Source organism: Elephantulus edwardii, unplaced genomic scaffold (genome assembly GCF_000299155.1).
Source record: "Elephantulus edwardii isolate Elephantulus edwardi_28Jun2011 unplaced genomic scaffold, EleEdw1.0 scaffold00147, whole genome shotgun sequence".
Classification (NCBI taxonomy): domain Eukaryota; kingdom Metazoa; phylum Chordata; class Mammalia; order Macroscelidea; family Macroscelididae; genus Elephantulus; species Elephantulus edwardii.
In genome coordinates, this window is record NW_006399897.1 from 8,054,367 (window position 1) to 8,076,147 (window position 21,781).

The 21,781-nt window shown below is 37.9% G+C and overlaps 1 protein-coding gene and 1 pseudogene across 1 annotated transcript in view; both read left to right on the top strand.

Moving 5' to 3' along the window:
• MYO16 (myosin XVI) overlaps positions 1-21,781 on the top strand; it is a 951,959-nt gene that overhangs the window by 294,843 nt on the left and 635,335 nt on the right. The window contains exon 7 of the mRNA XM_006894620.1: positions 7,814-7,939. Coding sequence (XP_006894682.1) covers positions 7,814-7,939 — 126 coding nt within the window. The remainder of the gene's footprint in view (positions 1-7,813; positions 7,940-21,781) is intronic.
• LOC102861375 lies at positions 12,478-16,791 on the top strand (annotated as a pseudogene).

Below are 21,781 nucleotides of genomic sequence, written 5' to 3' on the forward strand. Positions count from 1 at the left end.
GGTAGAGTAGAGGGACAGTGCAGGAGGGGAAGATCCTCTATGAGGTGGATTGATTCAGTGACTGGGGTAATCAGGATGGGTGTGTCAGAGGCAATGAGATTGGCACAGGATAGAGCACAGTTTAGGGCTGTTGTACATAGGGTCGCTATGAGTCGCAAACGGTTTGACGGCACATAACAACAACAACCCCAACACTGATATCAGTCATTTTCCACAACAGTGGCACCATGCGGTATTTGTCCTTTTGTGACTGAGATATTTTACTCAGCATAATGTTCTTGTGGAGTGATTGTTCATTTTTTCTTAAAATTTATATGCCATTTAACCTGTTGAAAAATAATATATATATTAGATGAGAAATGAGAATGAGTGTTTGAATGGTTTTAGTCCTCACAGACTGTATCCTTAGAAATCTATAATAATGCATTTAAACATTTTTTAAAAGATAAAATTGATAATATAGAAGCTGATGTCTGAATAGAACAAAGGAATACTTCATAGTTTAAAATCAGGAATGATGTACATCACAGTGGTATCCTTTCTCCCTGTCTAGTCAGTATGTACACTGAGCAAATAATTCATAAAGCTGGACTCTATGAAAAAGAATGTGACATCAGGATTAGAGGATCACTCATAAGTAACCTGTGCTCTGCAGATGACACGACCTTGTTTGCCAAAATGAGGATTTGAAACACACAAAAGACTATAGTCTGCTATATGAATTGTATCTCAACATAAAGAAAACAAAAATCCTCACTACAGTGCTGATAGGCAACATTATGATAGATGAAGCAAACTTTGAAATTGTCAACAATTGTATCTCACTTGGATCCACAATCAACACCTTTGGTACCATCAGTAAAGATATCAGGAGACATATTGGATTAGGTAAATTTACTGTCAGAGATCTCTCCAAATTGCTGAGGAGCAATGATGTCACTTTGAGGACTGAGGTGTGTCTGGTTCAGGCCATGGACTTTTCCTGTCCCTTGCTATGGTGTGGAGAAGTAGAAAATGAATAAAGATGACAGAGAAGAATTGATGCCTTTGATTGTTGATATTGGAGAATAGTACTGACCATCTCATGGACTGCTTAAAAACAAACAAGTATGTCTTGGGAAAAGTGCAGCTAGCATCATTCTCAGAGGCAGAGATGTTAAAATTTCATCTCATAAATATTTTGGTCATGTGATGAGAAGCTATTCCTTGGAAGAGGGTACCACATTTGTAAGTGTCAAGGGTCGGTGAAAAAGAAAACCCTCAGTGAGATGAATTGACACAGTGAGTACAGCAATGGGCTTGAGTTAAATGTGTTGAAAATGGTGAAGATGACACGGGATAGCACAGGGTGCAGACCTACTCATAGATCTATGAGTTGTACTCTACTGAGGACACCTAATAACAACAACAAAGCACCAACAGATTTCATGGAGTCCAAGTAGTGTAACATAAAATGTGTTGTGCTGCGAACTGGAAGGTTGGTGGTTCAAATCTATCAGTCTTTTCTTGTGACTTCTTTTGATGATAAAGCCACAGATTTGCTACTTATTTTTTTCTAATTTGACTATACTAAATTTAAATTGTTGTTTAAATTGTTGTTTGTTATTGTTGCTATTTATGGTCAAGTTGGAACCTACTTATGACGGATCATTCAAAAGTTTTAGAGACATGGGAAGAGGTTGCCCATATTTCTCTTGTGGAGCAGCTGGTGGATTTGAAACATGTATCTTTGGTTTGGCATCACAACTCTTTACCACTAAGCCACCGGTGTGGTTGTTGTTGTTGTTGCTCTGTATCATCTATCTGGAACTAAGCCAGAACTGACTCTCCACTGGGTTTTCAGAGGCAATAAGTCAGAAAAGATGAGTTCGTCCATTTCTCTTCGCAGAGCTGTGAGTCCGGATCTCCCTTAAATTTAAGTTAAAAAATATTTTTTAAAAAATCTAATTATTTCCCCATCCAAATTTGTAACTCCCCTCAATTCTTCTCATGGTTGTTGTGGACCCCATAAATCGTTGGCATTAGGAACCCTTGATTTCTGTTAAATATTGAATTTAAACTTGCTTAGTGTTGTACTAAATTCATAGTTATCTGGAAAAAACTGTAATTTCTCTCTGCTGAGGCCAGCTTACTCTTTCAGGCTTTCTTTGTAAACACAGCTTGCCCCTAGGCTTTCTTTTCCTTGTAACTACAAGATTATAAGGAGGTCCTTATTTTAGCAGCGACTTCCCTTTGTCCCACACTGAAGAAGATGGTGGTTTCTCTTGTACTTCAGAAATTCAAAGCATGAATTTAAACCAGTACCCTTTATTTCCACCAAACTGTTAAGAATGTGTACCGACATCTTTTGTTTATATGTTCTATGCGGTTAGTTGTGATGCATGTTATGATTATTGCTATGTGCCATCTAGTCAACTATGACTCATAGAGATGCTATGAACAACTCACTTGAATTCTGCCCTATCCTGTGCCATCCTTTCCATCTCTGACATATTTGTGCCCATACTATGTCAACCCATTGGTTGAAGTTCTTCCTCTTTTATGTGGACACATTATATTCCAAGCATGATGTCCTTCTCCAAGGACTGGTCCTTTTTAGCAACATATCCAAATAATGTCAGACAAAGCTTCACCATCCTTGCTTCCAAGGAGCACTCTGGTTTCACTTTTACTTTTTTCCAAGACAGAGCCATTTGTTCTCTTAGTAGTTCACGGAATATCCAATACTCTTCTCCAACACCACAACTCAAAGATACCGATTCTTCTTATGTCATCCTTAGTCATTATCCAACTTTCAGATGCATAGCATGTTCAGATGCGTAGCAACCTTGTATGATAGGTCAGAACTGCCCCATTGTGTTTTTTAGGCTTTAATATTTAAGGGAGCAAGTCATCAAGTTTTTCTCCTGCCTAGATTCTGGGTCATTTCCAACCTCTAACTTTTTTTATTAATAAATGAAAATTGAACCATGGAGCCACTATGACTCTTTTCTTCACATAGCAAGACTGAAAATCTTAAAATGTGTACTCTCTTACACATGACTGATTAAGTTAGGTGGCATCTAAAGGCACTGATGGGTAATATGTCCTCTAGGATTATCAAAGATTAAAAAAATACTGTTCTATTAGTAGTCTTTTTATAAGCATCTATATTTGTGTTAGTGCAGTGAAGTTTAAAGCACTGGGTGCTGATTGAAAGGTCAGTGGATTGAACCCACTAGCTGCTTAGGAAAAAGAGGTGATGGTCCACTTCTGTAAATATTTACAACTTTGAAACTTCATTGGACAGTTTGAGTGGCATCCACTTCCCAAACAACCTCTGAAAACTCTATGAAATTTGGTAAATGACAATAGTTATAGAAAGGCTTCAGGCCTTTTGTTCATAGGGTAGCTATGAGTAGTGCTCAACTTGATTGCAATCAACAACAGCAACTTTTCCCTATAGGATTCCTAAGAGTTGGAATCAACTTCATGATAGTAAGTTTTATTTTCTCAAGTTTTCAGTTCTACTTAAATAGACAAATCCTTGGCTTTTTATTTCTAATTGTAGTTTAAGATTCTAATGTGGAAATAGTTAATAAATTAACTCCTTGAAATTTAGTATGTCACCTTTTTTGTGTGGTACTGGAGGTGCCCTTGTGTTTAAATTCTGTGCCACTAATCAAGATTTGGAAGTTTGAGCTGTGACAATGGGGGAAAGGCACAATGATCGGCTTCTGTACTAGTAAACTACCCAGAAAACTCTATGGGGCACTGCTACTCCAATATGAGTCGAAAGAAACTTTAAGACACAAAAAACTACAACTAAATGGTAATGGTGCATTTTAGTAAGAGTTTTTCTTTTATTTTAATTGTGCCTATGAGATAAAAAAAAAACAAACCAGAAAAAATGAGAGCTACAAAATCACATGCTAAAATTTCTGTGATTATTTTGTTGCTTTAAATTTATTTTCTGAAAAGGAATTTATTTCATAAATACTTTTATGAAATAAATTCAAGCCTATTTAATATCATAATCTTTTTTGTGTTTAACATTTTCATTCCAGCCAGTAATTATAATTAATATATTCTTGGATCAATGTCCATTATAAAAGTTGGTTGTTGTTATGTGTCATAAAGGCAAGTACGCCTCTTCGGAACCCTATGAACAAGAGATCTGAACGCTGTTGTATCCTGTGTCATTCTTACAATCTCAGGCACACTTGACCCCATTGCTGATCCTGTTGTATCCTCTGTCATTCTTACAATCTCAGACACACTTGACCCCATTGCTGCTGTCATTCCACAAAGCTGAAGATCTCTTTTGCTAGCTCTCCACATTTCTAAACATGATATACCTGTCCAAGGTATAGCCTCTTGTAACAATATACACGAAATATGTAAGTTTCACTGTTTTTGCCTCCATTGGATACTCTGAATGTGCATTTTCCAGGATATATCTGCGTGTTCTTTGGCAGTCCATGGGATATTAAGTGCTCTTCTTCTCTACCACACTTCAGAGGCATTAATTCTTCTTCAGGGCAGCAGCTATAATTTAAAACGTATCAGTTGGTATCCCATTGATTTCAGGAACATTATTTTTTGTGAATGCAATCAGTGCAACTTGAGCGTTTTCCTTCATTAACATCGTTCTTGTTCATAGAGTATTTCCTGAAATATTTCAGTGTCAGCAAATCCTTTTTGCTACTGTGATTCTGTGTAATCCTTCTATCTTCTTATTAATCTTCCTGAATCACTTAATTTCAAGTTTTGTCCTGAAGTACAAAGTTGTGAATGATGGGATATTATCCATATACATACAAGGAAGAACTGTTAATATGACTACAACTATACATATGACATGCTAAAGCCATAGAGGATGAATTGAAGACTTTTACCACATTTTGCAGAATGATATTGACCAAAAATGCAATAAAGATGTGCTAATGATATTTGGTGACTGTAATGCAAAAATTAGAAACAATTAAGAAGGAAGGAGAGTCAGAAGTATGAACTTGGTAACAGAAATGAGGCTGGAAATAGAATGATTGAATTTTGTATGTTCAATGATTTATTCATCATAGATATATTTTTTATAAAATACAGTGACAGATTTACACATTGACTTCAGCAGGTGGATTGCATAAAAATCAGGATGACTACATCTGCGGAAAGAATTGGGGAAAGTCAGTATCAGCAGTCAAAACCAGTTCAGTTGCTGACTGAGGAAAAGATTACCAGGTACTCAAGTGCAAGTTCTAATAGAGGCTGAAGAATATGAAGACAAATCCATGAGAACCAAAATATAACATTGGGTCTATCCCACCTGAATTTAAAAATTATCTTAACAATTTTTTTTGCTGCATTGGACACCCATGATTGATGACAAGATGAATTATGGGATATCATCCATGAAAAGAGCAAAAGGTCACTACAAAGAGAGAGGAGAAAGAAACCACCAAAATGGATATGAGAAGATATGCTTAAAAATGCACTGGAGCATCAGGAAGCCAAAATAAAGGGAAGAGATATTGAAGTTAAAGAGCTGACCAGAAGATTTCAAAGACAGTTTGAGAAGAGAGAAGAAATTACTATAATGGAATACAGAGACTGAGAATCGGTGAATAAGAAGGGAAGAACTCACTCAACATTTTTCAAGCTGAAGAAATTAAAAACTACCTCAGGACTTGAGTTGTAATACTTATAGATACTATGAAAACATTTTAGATTATTCTGGAAATATCAAAAGAAGATGGAGGGAATACACAAAAGTTGTTGGAAATTCTCAGTTTTTCATTTTGGTGAATATACTTGAATTATAGAAAATAGAAGTTCTAGCCAATTAGTCCCAAGGTACAATTCCTCAATAATTCCAGGCTCCAGTTTCAGTTTACAGTCAAATCCAAATCATCCAGCAAGATTTGACTTAGAGTAGTATGACCTAATCAACCAGCAAGGTTTGCCTCAGAGAATTTTATATCAGCTTCTCCTTCAAACATCTAGCAAGAATAGCCAAACCTTTAACTGTGGCCAGCACAAATGCCAGAAGCCTCAAGGTCACACTTTCACAACATTTGTCTACAGCAATGCCACATTCTCTCTACGACCAGGGTCTCACTCTCAAAAGTGTCTTGCCAGCACAAGCCTCACTTGCCTGCTTCAAGTCTTGCTGCCCTGTGTGGGAAGCATTATTTCTCTTATCCTAGTCTTACAGCTGATGCTAATTTTTAAGACCGTCTATCTGCAGTTAAGGTGACTGGAGACCAGAGCTAAGTGGCTTAAAACAAAACTCAACTTTTAGTCTAATACCAGAGCCCATTATCTGGCTTTTCTGAGCCATTATTTCTCATTATCTGAAGGACCAGCAGCAGCATCAACACAACACACAAATTATCATAGTACAGTAAACTGACAAACAAGTGCTGTACCCACAAGGGCAAACTATAAAGTTATCAAGCAGACAAATATCCAGAAAGCTATGGTAGCTTGGGGGAAATATAGTGTCTTTCATAGTTCTGATTTTTCGGCCCCTTTTCCAAAAACTTACACACTACTTATAGTGTTCTGAGAGAACAGAGGACCAGAAATATTTGAGTATGCAAATGCATTTTACTGTGTGAATTCAATGAATTATGTATAATATTGGGAAGAATGGGAGTTCCAGAATATTTAATTCTTATAATGCTAAACCTGTACACAAAGCAAGTAGCAGTTATCAGTTTAGATTAGAATACTGCATTGTTTACCATCAGGAAAAGAGTACGTGAGAGTTGTGTCCCCCAAAACCCTGGCCACAAAACCCTGTTAAACCTGACAAGGCTGATTGATCCTCTCAAGTATTCTTGTCCCTTATAAATACAGATCAAAGCTCAATAGTTATCCCAGTTTTTGATACTTTTTCTTTGAGTCATCTGTTATGATACAAAGTACACTGAAATTTTAGAGCAGGTTTGTTATTGTTTAACATTAGGATAATAATTTGTAAATACGATTCTAAATTGAAATAGTTCATATTATATTTATGAGTATTCAGACTGCAGTGGATAGCAGATGATAGCAACTACGTGAGAAAAGTGTACATTATCAATTAGGTAAAAAAAAACCAAAAAATCACAAGCCAAAACAAAACAAAAACCCATACAATCCATACTTACATAACCCTGATTTTTTTTCCAAGTATATGACATCTACGTATAGAAAAATTAAAGTGTGTTTCTTTTATTTTATACCTTCTAGATTTTAATTTTATTGTTGTTATATACTGCTGAGTCAGAACCAACTTGTAACTGATCCTCCAACAGTTTTCATTGGCTGTAAATAACACAGGAAGAGATTGTTCTTTCTCCTGCAGAAAAGCTAGTGGATTCTAACCAGTTGTGGTACTGGAGAAGGGAACTAAATAGCTCATGGAAAACAAACAAATATGTCTTGTTAAGGGTGTTGCCAGGGTGCTCCATAAAGGGAAATATGGTGAACCTTCATTTCATATAATTTGAGTGTGTTTTTAGGAGGCCCTAGTCCTTGAAAAAGAACATCATGCCTGGAAAAGTGGAGGGTAAGCAAAGGAAGAGAAGATCCTCAGTGAGCTAGATTGACACAGTGGCTGTAACAATGGGCTCAAGCGTGGCAGGAGTAATGAAGATAGCAGAAGATAAGGCATGGTTCAGATCCATCATTCATAGGGTTACTATAATTCTTAGTTAACTCAACAGCACTTAACAGTAGCAATAATTTTTTAATATTTTATATGCTATCTCTCTTTAAATCACTAAATAAAAAGTACTGGCACCAGTGTTTGTTTTTAGATGAAATAACAAGCTCTGTCTTTTTGTAGTTACATATGGCATGTGCAAGTGGCTACAAGGAGGTGGTGTCTCTTATTCTGGAACATGGTGGTGACCTCAATATAGTAGATAACCAGTACTGGACTCCTCTTCATTTAGCTGCAAAATATGGTCAGGTAAAGTGGTCTTCTGAATTCTTTTAAAACTAATTTTTATAAAAATGGTATGTTATGCTTCATTTTCTATTTTCAAGTATATATAACTTATAATTTATTTTACTTTTAATATCATCTTTCTTACCTAACAAGTTTTATGACTAAAATAAAAGTAAATATTTACTTTTAAAATGTTATACAAAATCACATTTCCTAGGACTGGGAATGTGATAATCAAACTTACTCTTTGATCAGAATGTGTGTTCTCAGTATGCTTGCTAGTATGATATATTCATTACAGCCTTATAAATTCATGAATTTTTAATGATTCTAAATGTGTTATGTGGGAAGAGGTTTTCCATCTTTCTCTTAAGTAGTAAATGGTAGTTCAAGCTCACAGCCTTTGGATTGTCAGCCCAAGTCTTTACCACCGGGTCACCAGAGCCCTTGTTTGTATATATAAATAAAATTTTTCTGTTATGCTCTAGTGATAGTCTGTAGGGAGCTATGTTGCTAACCCAAGGGTCACACTTCTCTGATAGTGTGAATTCACCAGGGACGTTTGGGAGAAAAATGGGTACCCTTCCTTCCATTGTGATTTACAGCCTTGGAAACCCAATGGAGAGTGAACTAGCTATGAGTTGATTTCAATTGATGACAATGAGTTGAATATAAATTATATTTTAATTAATGAATGAAAAGTAGAACATATTTTTCTCTGTGGTGCTGGAGAAGAGTGTTTTGTTTAACTTACCATGAACCAGTCCTTGGAGAAGGACGTCATGCTTGGAAGGGTGGAGGGACAGAGCAGGAGAGGAAGACACTCGATGAGATGGATTGACATAGTAGCTGCAGTAAGGGGGGCAGCTATGTTGGAGACAGTGAGACAGGCTCAAGATAGGGCAGGGTTCAGAGCTGTTGAACATAGCGTTGCTGTGAGTTGCATGCAACTCAATGGCACATAACAACAAACAACAACATTATTATTCATATTTATCTATTTATCATCTATCTATCTACCTACTTATCTATCTAAAATCATTGTTTTCCTTACAAAAGTGTTGTTGCTGAATTTTTGGTTTTTAATAATTTTTTAATATTAATTGTTATTTTCATGGAAGTTTACAGAAAAGTTAGATATTCCTTTATTTATTGTTGCATGCAGCTGAGTTTTTAAAATGCACTAATAACTCTCAAGAATCTTCTTCAAGGAGCTATCCCTAGAAGTAAATGAGGGGTTTGTAAGATATAACAGAAAACTAAAGAAAGTTGGCCTAGTCTATCCACTATTAAGGTTGTCATTGTACTCAATTCTAATTTTTTTCTCACTTAATATTTGTATTTTGTATGAATTATTGTTTCATAGTGTTAACAAGTCCTTTGTAATCACTTTCATAGAATAGTGTGTTCTGAGTAAGTGAGACAAGATCCAACAGAATTTCTGAAAGTGGATTTTAAGTGTAATGTTATTTCTCTTATTAGATATTGTGATTATTTTCAGACTGTCATGTGGATTTTATTTTTGTGATTATAGGTCAAATGAAGTATCTGATATGAGTGTGTAGATTTTTTGTTGCAGTAGCATATTTCAACTCTGTAATGTTCACTTTACTCTTTTTAATATATTTATATTATTGTTGTTACTTGTGCCCAGGTATTTTGTAATTGCTACTTGAATGGTTTTCATGATGGATACTTGTCCATTATTTCCAGCCTCTGTTACAGGCTGTTCTTTGTGTTAATTTTTTTTTCTCACTTAAATTGTGTTTTTCTTAAAAGTGGAATAATGGCTGGATATTTTGTGTTTTAAGTGAGAAAACTCTTGGTACTATTTAAATCTTCTACTTTATAAGACACCTTGTTTGTAAGTTGATCTGGAGTTACTTTTGTGAGGTATAGTTTCAATTTATTTTCAGAAACTGCTGTGTAATTTTGATGTAATTGTTTTATCTGGTCCTTATATTTTCTAGTAGTCTTTGCTGCTGGTAACTGAGAGGGTAGAAGGCCGTTCCACAAATTTGACCAACTGGTGTCTCTGAGTCGAGGAAGAAATGAGTATCAATAATTTTGTCCCACTTACCCATATTTGGTTGGTTGGTGTGTGCTGTCAAGTCAGAATTAATCCACAGCTCACCCACCAGTAGATTTTCAGAGAGTAAATCACACCAGAAGAGACTGCCCATCTTTCTTCCATGCTCCTTTCAAACAATATGCCTTTGGGATTGCAGTGACCCTTCTTACCACCAAGCTTCCGGATTTCCCAAGCTTTCATCTTTCTAGATCTGTACTTTTGATATTAAGAACTATCTTAACTCTAACTCATTTCTGTTGAATTGCAACTGACTCATAACTAGCCCTCCAACGGGTTTTCAGAAGCTATATAACACACTGGAGGAGTTTGCCCATATTTCTCCTTCAGGGCCAATGGTGAAATCCAATGCTTGAAAAGAGCCACCTTTGGGTTAGTAGTGAATCTTCCTATGGACCGTGCTACTAGAGCGCCCTCTAGAGAAACACAGTCATGGAATTTCAAGGGAAACAGGACTCAGACCACTATTTTTTTCTTCTAGGTATAAAGTAATTGAGACTGTGTTTCTATTGCTGTGTCTCAATGACATTAGAAATAAACTCCCTAATTGTTCTATTTTCTTTTCAAAATGAGCTCTAAAATTATTGACTACAATTTTTTAAAAGTTATTTCTTAGTTTTTTTACTTTCCTGCCGTTTCTTCTATTTTCTACATCTCCTAACTTCTACACTTGATCTCTCTCTCTCTCTCTCTCTCTCTCTCTCTCTCTCTTTTTCTCTCTCATACACACACACACACACACACACACACACCCCTGTAATTTTTCTGTTTAAATGTTAAGATAAATTTGTTTTGAAGATGCCCTCCACCCCAGTTTCCTCATTGAACTTGGAATCGTCTAGCTCTGAGTACCAGATCTTCTTCATTGGTTGTATGAACATCATAAAAATGCTCTTAGTTGTGTTCCACAGTGCCTTCCCTGGGCCTTCCAGACAATGTGAAGACACACCACCTTCCTTTAAAAGTATCAAGACTTAAATAGCTCAGAGAATCTTAATAGATAAGGCATATAATCTAGACATGTGCTGAACAAAACTCTAGACATATACATATTTGTTGGTCAATTGATTCATCTACAATTTTACACAAACAGATACCAATCCAATGATTCCTGAGTATAGCCACTTATAATATGCAGATGAGATTGTTATAAAGATAGTGGTGTTATGTTTATGCTCACCTTTCCTAGAAAATGACTAAATGTTAATATTTAGTCATTTTAATGCAAATATTTAAAATGTTATACTGGTTTACTTACAAAATCCGTATACATTGTTTTCACATGAGATCTTTCCCTTATGATTAAGACTCCCTCCCAATGGATCCTCATACTCCTTATACAAGAATGGTCTTATACAGAATTTGTCTTTATGAGACTGAGTCAGTTCACTATGTAAATATTTCAAGATCATCTGTGTCTTTTTCACAGTTTTATTAAGCCACTCAAAAAAGGTTCTGATCAGACAGAGATCTTATTTATGTTTCTCACTGTCTCTAGACATTTATCCAGCAAAGCGACTGAATGAGTAAACAGAAGTTATGAAGAATAGTGTGAAAAACAATATATATGAACCTTGTAAGCAAAACAATTAAAAAAAGAAATGACCAAAGGGCTAAATGTAAAGGTAACATATACAACGTGAAGGGGGCCAAGTTTGTCTTTTATCCACTTCAAAAAGGGGAAATTTCCCATCAATAACATCTGTAGCACCATATAGACCACTACAAGGTCAGATATGCCACCTGCCATGCTCCACTGTGTGCAGTCATGAAGTGAAGACAGAGCTAAACCTGGGCAACTAGGGAGTTGCTTCTCAGTGGAGAAGAACCTAGTTTATTATTTTTAATATGCTCTTTTAGTATTCTCCGTTTCAGAAACACCTTCAGAATCAAACAAATCACCAAGGCCACACCAGATAGCTACATACTGATACAGTTCTCACAACATACCAGAGTATCTTGTATCACTATTTAGGCTTCCTTCAAGGGAAGGCCATGTACAGTTCATGGAAAGGACAGCCATCTGTGCTCATAAAGCATTCTCTGTTTTTCTCAGGGTTGTTACACAAGCTGTTCCTCACCACCCTAAGGAGTCACATCCAGCTTTGTCCACATATGTATGACCTTACTCTCCACCTATTTCTGTCACTCATTGGGTCCAATGTTCATTGGAAATTGATTCACAGGCTTTTACTTACAATTCTGGAGTTTTTAGAGAAATAGTTGGGATGTAAGGAGACAAAGAGCACCACACAATGCAAGTCCAGGTTTAATCCAGCAGTTGCAGGCCGGTGTAACAAGGCACAATGCTTCACTTATTCAGTTCGGCAGCACAAATGCACCTTTAGTTTCCTCAATATTCTAGAAAACTTTATCGTACAGAGCAGTTGCAAGTCAGCTTTTCCTTCAGCTACCCAGCAGGCAAAACCTTTAACTTTGGCTCCATCTCTAGGGTACCTCAGTCTACACCATGCCACAGTATCTTCAGCGTCTCCATAGTCTCTTACAGTATGGAAAGTGTTCTCTTATATTAGTCCCCCAAGCTGGTAATGATTTGCAAGACCATGTGCCTACAGTTAAGGTAGCTAGAGAACCTAGCCCCCCCCATGGGGCTAATGCAATAGTTTGAAAATATAATATTCAAGGATTTTGACACCCCTTTAGTTAAAACTCCAAATACTGAGGGGTATACATTAGATCATTTTTCTGCTGTTGTTAGAATATAAGACACAAAGACCAAAATGGTATTTCCTGATTTAATTTTTAGAAAATGTGATTTATGCTAAAGAATATTTTTATAAAATTGCATCTCAACTATATAATCGAAAGAATGCCACATAATATCCTGAATTATAAAGTAGTGCGCTTTTTCTCTGTTGGTGTGGAAAGTCTCTGGGTTCTGGTTGGCTGGCCCGAGGCCTTCTGCAGGGAATCGAGGGTAACTTGAAGCAAGGGCGGACCTGTGGCCATTTTTAATTTCTCTGTGTTGAGCTAACTATGGATTTCTGTGATATTGAACATTGTGCCATAATGGTTACACATGGTTTACAGTATCTGGTTAGCTAACATATTAAGACAGGCTTGGAAGCAGGAGTGGCATCCACTTCCTAAATGTGCCTGTGGAAACTCTATAAACTTAGAGAAAGGGCAATAGTTATAGAACAAGATTAAATTTTTTTGTTTATGGGGTAAGTAATAGATGGCACTTAACAGCAACAACAATATACATTGCAAAGCCCTTCTCTTCCATCATAGACTTCTATTGGCTTGATGCTGTATGATGGCACTCTTGTTTTGGTTGAGATAGTTTTCTTTAGTTAAGCCTCTTGTTTAGAGTCAATAAAACCTCTAGAAGTGCACTTGAATTTTGGGCCAAACCCTTGTGTCCATTTTGGAAACTGGGTAGAGCAACTGGACTCTGTAAAATGGACTGTCTTGTTTTCGTTGAGGGTCATTGTGGAATGTTTGGGTTAGTTTTTCTTGTTTGTTCTTTTCTTCTTTGGCTGTTTTTTTGTTTGTTTCTATTATTATCATTATTATTAATTATTATTATTAAAGCCTCTTGTTTAGAGTCAACAAACCCTTCTAGAGTGCCCTTATTTTTTTAACAAGTCAAGTTCAAGGTATTATCTTTTAATCCTCTGATACTGTATTTTAGAGGAACATTCTTCTAAGTCATACAGCACTCCTCTGTCAGTTTGCTGTGCTGAGATAATCTGGGTTTGCTCTGATACTCAACCTTTTACCATTGTGATCTCAAAAGCCATAATGACTACCCATGGTGGACAGTGTTTGGTGGAGCTCCCAGTTTTAAGAGAGGTTGGGAAGCAGCAGTGGAATCCACTTCCTAAACCACATGACTCTGGAGACTATGAACTTGGAGAAAGGATAGTTATAGAAAAGTCTCAGGTCTTTTGTTAATGGAGTCACTATGAGTCAGGCAAAATTTGATGGTAATAAACATCAACAACATGAAACCTATACCTAAATCAAGAAGCTGTTAAACGGAGAAAGGGAATATACAATGGGTTAAAATCCAGGAAGATGTGCACTAACACTTTATCCTTTCCTCAAGTGTATTCAATCTATTTGCTGAACAAATCATTCAAGAAGTTAGACTGTATGAAGAAACATGTGGCATCAGAATAGGAGGAAATTGGGGAAACAGTGGAATGCTCCCAGACATGCATTTTTGTATGGTGAAAGCCATTAAGAAAGCTTTATTAGGGAGGGATGTAGAATGATGGAGCTCATGGAGTTTGAACCTTGCCTTGGTTCTTAAATTCAGCTGGTTGTCTTTTGGTCAAACATTCTTACAAGTGGTATAGCACTTCTCAGTATATTTGCTGTACAGAGGTAACTCATGGTTGCTCTGCTGCTGAGCACTGTGACATTGAATTGTCAAATGTGATAATGGTTACTCATAAGGGACAGTGTTTGGTGGATCTCCTCAATTAAAACAAGCTTAAAAGCAGGAGTGGCATCAACTTCCGAAGTAGCTTGCCTCCGGAAACACTATGGACTTGAAGAAACGATGTGAGTTATACAAGTGTCCAGGTCTTTCGTTCATTCATAGGGTCTCTGTGAGTCATCTACAACTCAACGAGACTTAATAACATAAGAAAGCAATCAATTTCTTTTTATAAATCATGTTTTTTGAAACAGCTTTTTTTGAGTAATAATATATAGGCAAGAGAGTCTTACCAATCTTTCTGAAGAAATTTACTGTGAATAACTGTATCTCTATTTTAAAAAAATTACAAATTCTGGGTCTCATTTAGCACAGCGGCGTACTTGAGGTACGGTTCTTCCCCTCCACCACCTGGGACCTTCACTAAGCAACCATGTCCAAGGGCCCTGCAGTTTCATTGATCTTGGCACCACCTACTCCTGTGTAGGGGTCTTCCAGCATGGGAAAGTGGAGATCATTGCAAATGATCAAGGCAACCGGACCACGCCAAGCTATGTCGCATTTACCGATACCGAACGACTGATTGGCAATGCGGCAAAGAATCAAGTTGCAATGAATCCTACTAACACAGTATTCGATGCCAAACGTCTAATTGGATGAAGATTTGATGATGCTGTTGTGCACTCTGATATGAAACACTGGCCCTTCATGGTGGTGAACGATGCAGGCAGGCCCAAGGTCCAAGTAGAATATAAAGGAGAGACCAAAAGTTTCTATCCAGAGGAGGTGTCCTCTATGGTTCTCACAAAGATGAAGGAAATTGTAGAAGCCTACCTTGGGAAGACTGTTACCAATGCTGTTGTCACTGTACCAGCCTACTTCAATGACTCTCAACGCCAGACTACCGAAGATGCTGGAACCATAGCTGGCCTCAATGTCCTCCAAATCATCAATGAGCCAACTGCTGCTGCTATTGCTTATGGTCTAGACAAAAAGGTAGGTGCTGAAAGGAACATGCTCATCTTTGACTTAGGAGGTGACACTTTTGATGTGTCAATCCTCACTATTAAAGATGGGATATTTGAGGTCAAGTCTACAGCTGGAGACACCCACTTGGGTGGAGAAGACTTTGACAACAGAATTGTCAACCATTTCATTGCAGAGTTCACGCGCAAGCATAAGAAAGACATCAGTGAAAACAAGGGGGCTGTCAGACGTCTCCGCACTGCTTGTGAACATGCAAAGCGCACACTTTCATCCAGCACCCTGGCCAGTATTGAGATAGATTCACTGTATGAGGGAATCGACTTCTATACTTCCATTACCCGAGCCCGCTTTGAAGAATTGAATGCTGATCTTTTCCGTGGCACTCTGGACCCTGTGGAGAAAGCTCTGAGGGATGCTAAGCTAGACAAGTCACAGATCCATGATATTATCCTGGTGAGTGGTTCTACCAGAATTCCCAAGATTCAGAAGCTTCTTCAGGATTTCTTCAATGGAAAGGAGCTGAACAAGAGCAGCAACCCAGATGAGGCTGTTGCTTATGGTGCAGCTGTCCAGGCAGCCATTCTCTCTGGAGACAAATCTGATAATGTTCAAGATTTGCTGCTCCTGGATGTCACTCCACTTTCTCTTGGTATTGAAACTGCTGGTGGAGTTATGACTGTCCTCATCAAGCGGAATACAACCATTCCTACCAAGCAGACGCAGACCTTCACAACCTACTCTGACAACCAGCCTGGTGTACTCATTCAGGTCTATGAAGGTGAACGTGCCATGACCAAAGATAACAACCTGCTTGGCAAGTTTGAGCTCACTGGGATACCACCTGCACCTCGTGGTGTTCCTCAGATTGAAGTCACATTTGATATTGATGCCAATGGTATCCTTAATGTTTCTGCTGTTGACAAGAGCACTGGGAAAGAAAACAAGATTACCATCACCAATGATAAGGGCCGCTTGAGTAAGGAAGACATTGAACGAATGGTCCAGGAAGCTGAGAAGTACAAAGCTAAAGATGAGAAGCAAAGAGATAAGGTGTTTTCTAAGAATTCCCTTGAGTCTTACGCAGTTAATATGAAAGCAACAGTTGAAGATGAAAAGCTTCAAGGCAAGATCAATGACGAGGACAAGCAGAAGATCCTTGACAAGCGCAATGAAATTATCAACTGGCTTGATAAGAATCAGACTGCAGAAAAGGAGGAATTTGAGCATCAGCAGAAGGAACCAGAGAAAGTCTGCAACCCCATCATCACCAAGCTGTACCAGAGTGCTGGAGGCATGCCCGGAGGCATGCCTGGTGGCTTCCCTGGTGGTGGGGCTCCTCCATCTGGTGGTGCCTCTTCTGGACCCACCATTGAAGAGGTTGACTAAACCAATCTGCATACTTTATAGCATTCATTTTTCCCACAGTTAAATTTTGTAGGACCCAAATTTGTAGCACACTGCAGTTGAAAAGTCTAAACTGCTAGACTAAATTTCTGGGCATTCTCAATACTTGAATATGGAATGTGTATAGGGAAAGGAATTAACATTGCACTTTATTATCACTGTATTGTAAGTGGTAAAAGCAATGTCTCAAATAAAGATGTACTTATTCTAACATTGAATAGACTAATGACATTTTTAGAATCATTCATAGCAGTTTCACTTGCCTATACATAAATTACAAATGAGAAATCTTTAGGGAAATGATAATTAAAAATTTATAACAGGATCTGCTATTTAGGTTTAAGCCAGAAGGGAGTATATATTGTAAAATCACCCTTTATAAATACAAAAATTTTTCTAGTGAGAAAAAGGAAATGCCTATCATTTTCTAAAACAGGGAGCTAAATAAGTTATATAAGCAATAAATATTTTAGTTATATATTCTTTCATGAATTGTAAACAAAATGATATTAAAATTTTATTCTAGTTCATATTTACCATTGCTATTCAAGATTGGTGGTCGATTTATCAACAATCTGCGTTATGCGGATGACACAACCCTGCTTGCTGAAACTGAAGAGGACCTGAAGCGCCTGCTGCAGAGTATAAAGGACTGCAGCCTACAATATGGATTGAGGCTCAATGTCAAGAAGACAAAGATTCTCACCACTGGACCAATTGGCAGCATCAGGATGGATGGTGAAGAGATTGAGATTGTACACAGCTTTAGTTTGCTTGGCTCCATAGTCAACAGTCTTGGCACCAGCAGCCAGGAAATTAAAAGGCGCATTGCCATGGGAAAGTCTGCTGTTAGGGACCTCTCCAAAGTGCTGAAGAGCAGTTGTGTCTCTTCGGAGACTAAGGTGCATCTGATACAGGCCATGGTCTTCGCAGTCACCTGTTATGCATCAGAGAGTTGGACAATGACCAAGGAGGATAGAAGGAGGATAGAAGCTTTTGAGCTGTGGTGCTGGAGAAGAGTATTGATTGTACCATGGACTGCTAGGAAAACAAACAGATTTGTCCTGGAAAGGGTTAAACCGGGTGGCTCCTTGGAGGCAAGGATTCTGAGGCTCCGTCTAACATACTTTGGACATGTTGTGAGGAGAGACCAGTCCTTGGAGAGTGACATCATGCTTGGGAGGTTGGAGGGACAGCGCAGGAGAGGAAGGCCCTCTATGAGGTGGATTGATTCAGTGACTGGGATAATCGGGATGGGAGTGTCGGAGACAGTGCGATTGGCACAGGACAGAGCGGAGTTTAGGGCTGTTGTACATAGGGTCACTATGAGTCGCAGGCGACTCGACAGCACATAACAACAACAACAAACATTATTTATAGCCATGTTTGGTGGCATAGTTGTAAAGGACTGCATTGCCAACACAAAAGTATGCTTTCTGAATCCACTAGCTGCTCCATAGGAGAAAGATGAGCACTTATCTCCCATGCAAGTTACTGGCTCTGAAAATTCTTCTGGAACGTCAGTTGTGGGTCAGATCTGACTTGATGGTACAAAACAACAGCAAAAAACATTTCTCAAAGATCTGGTGGCTGAGTGGACAAGGAGTTGTGTTGCCCACCCAGATGTGTGCTGTTGTAATGTACTAGCAGCTTCATGGAAAAAAGATGATCAGTCTCCTCTTGTCTAAGTTGTAGCCGCTGAAAACCCACTGAGGGTCAGCTATGAGTTGGTTCTGAGTCCATGATCATAATAATGAAAGAAGAATGTTCACGATAGCTTAGAAAAATGGGTAAAAACACTTAACATATAATATTCTTTTAAAAGATATTCTTTTAAAAGATATCCTTGACACAACCTTTTCCAATTTTGAACCATGCAGTGTTACCTTGCTTTGTTCTGATGACTGCCTCCTGGTCCAAGATAAGTTCACATAAGCACAATCAAGTGTTATGGGATTCCTGTTATTCTCAGAGTCAGACACAGTTTGTTGTGATCCACACAATCAAATACCTTTGCATAGTCAATGAAACACCAAAATATATTCCTCTGGCACTCCTTCATTTCAGCCAAGATCCATCTGACATTAGGTATAATATCCCTAGTATCACGGCCTCTTTTAATTCCAGCCTGCACTTCTCTGTTGATGTGCTGTTCCAGTCGTTTTTGGATAATCTCCAGCAGAATCTTGCTTTCATGTGATATCAATTATATCGTTCAATAATTTCCACACCCTGTCAGATTACCTTTCTTTGGAATGAGAACAAATATAGATCTCTTCGAGTCAGTAGGCCAGGTGGTTGTCCTCCAGATTTTTTGGCACAATTTGGTGAGAACATCCAGGACAGCATCTTTTTGTTGAAATACATCAGTCGGTATGCCATCAGTTTCTGGGGCCTTGTTTTTTGCCAATTCTTTCAGAGCAGCTTGAACTTCCTCCTTTATCACCACAGCCTCTCATGCTCATATGTTGTTTCATGTCATTCTTCTGTGTATACCAATGGTACAGTGACTGTATACTCTTTCCATCTTCTTTTAATATTTCTTAGATCGTTTAATATTCTGCCCAAAGCATCCTTAAGTATTGCAACTTGAGGTATAAACTTGTTCTTCAGTTCTTTCAGCTTAGGAAATGCTGAGTGATTTCAGCCCTTTTAATTTTCTGACTCTAGCTCCTTGCACATTCCATCATCATACTATACTTTGAGGCTGGGTTCTATGAGGAGAAGTGTGGCATCCAGATTAAGGATAGACTCAGCAACAACCTGCGTTATACAGATTACACAACCATGCTTGCAGAAAATGAGGAGGACCCGAAGTGCTTTCTTTGGAGGATCAAGAACTGCAGCCTTCAATATGGATTGAGGCTCAACATGAAGAAAACAGTAATTCTCACCACTGGGCCGATTGGCAGCATCATGAAGGATGTTTGAGATTGTTGACAGCTTCAGTTTGCTTTGCTCTACAATCAATACTCTTGGTACTAGCAGCCAGGAAATTAAAAGATGAATTGTACTGGGAAAATCTACTGTCAGAGACCTCACCAAGGTACTGAGGAGCAACGATATCAGTCTGAAGAGTAAGGTTCCAGGAGACTGATACCAACCATGGTGTTTGCAATTACTTGCTATGCATCAGAGAGCTGGACAATGACTAAGGATTATAGAAGGAGAGTTGATGCCTTTGAGCTGTGGTGCTGGAGAAGAGTAACGAATATACCATGAACTGCTAGGAGAACAAATAAGTTTGTCTTGGAGAGGGTGAAGCCAGGCTTCTCCGTGGAGGCAAGGATTCTGAAGCTCCGTCTGACATACTTTGGACATGTTGCAAGGCGGGATCAGTCCTTGGAGAGGGATGTCATGCTTGGGAGGATGCAGGAGAGGAAGACCCTTGATTAAATGGATTGATTCCATCACTGGGGTAATGGAGATAAGCGTTTCAGAGACAATAAAAGTGGCACGGGATGGAGCAGGGTTTAGATCTGTTGTATAAGGGTCACTATGAGTTGCAAGCAACTAGACAGCACATAACAACAAAAACAACAACAACATTCTTTTAAACATATTTTATATCACACTGGCCACATATCTTAATGTTCAAAATAGCTCAACATTTTGTTAAGTATATTTTCACCTAAAATAAACACCAAAAAACAGCCTAACTCGTTGTTGTCCAGTTGGTCTGACAAATAGCTGATATACAGATGCTATAATTATAGAAGAGGAGATTTTTCTTATTTCTCTTCCAGAGATGTTGTTGGATTTGAATTACATGCCTATGTGTTGACAATGCAGTTTCTTCTCCCTAGGCCACAAAAGCTCCCTCCTAATTATTCATCAGTTATCAAATAAGAATATTTTGAGGATGATGCATGAATGAAGGGTTTTCTTCTGTTGTATATAGAGTCACCATGAATTGTAACTTCAAAGACTAAACAAATTAAGAACTGAGAAGGTTTCTATCTCTTCTCAAAATTTACTTTGTGTTTGTAAACCTTTTTCATCTCTAAAGCTATATATACTTGTCTACATGTAAACAAACAAGAAAAACTCGAGATCTTTGTAATGGTACAGGAAATACAGTGATGTATAGACCATATATTCACAAAGCTTAAATTATTATTTATTACATAACTTGGGAGAGATTGGAGAGAATTATGCTGAGTCAACTAACTCAATCTCATAAGGACAAATTACATATTTTGCTTGCATTGGATATTAATGATATTGTTTGATAATTTACACAGTCTTTTGGATCACTATTTTTTTAAGTGAATATGAATCTCTTCCAGTGGGTGAGTTGGTCAGATTTCCATATTTTCCAGATTTCTTGGCAAAGTCTGTTTATTAACACATCCGGTCAGCATCTTTTTTTTTTGAAATATGTCAATTGATATTCCATCAATACCTGGGATCTCATTTTTTGCCAAGTTCTTTGGAGCAGTCTGTACTTCCTCCTTGATCACTATTGCCTCTTGATCATATATTGTTTCTTAAAATTTTTCTGTGTCAAACAATTCTTTTTGTAAAAATTATTGTAAGAATGGAAGAATATCTAGTAAAACATGTATGGGGACCGAAGAGAAGGAAGAGGTAGGATCAGAGAAGTGAGGATGGGTAGGGGCAAAATCACAGGGTCTCACACTTTTATGGGGATGAGAGGAGGTAAATGAAATGGGAAAGATCCAGAAGGGACTTGAAAAGACGGGATAATGATGGTCATAGTCAATGGTGGTTAATTTTCTAAAATAAAACGTTTTTGGAATCACAGAAGCCAAGAAAGCTTAAGATACAAACTGTCAGATCATGGGTTGGACAATGGAAGATATTTTTCTGAAGGGATTTGGTAGATGAGAAGGATTATCCTGGTGGAGGGTGGAGCTGGGAAGCAAGTGGGTAATGGCACTGGGCTAAGGGTGAGGTCAACACCTTAACTAACGCTTACCCCCACAATAAGGGATTTATCTTTAACTGC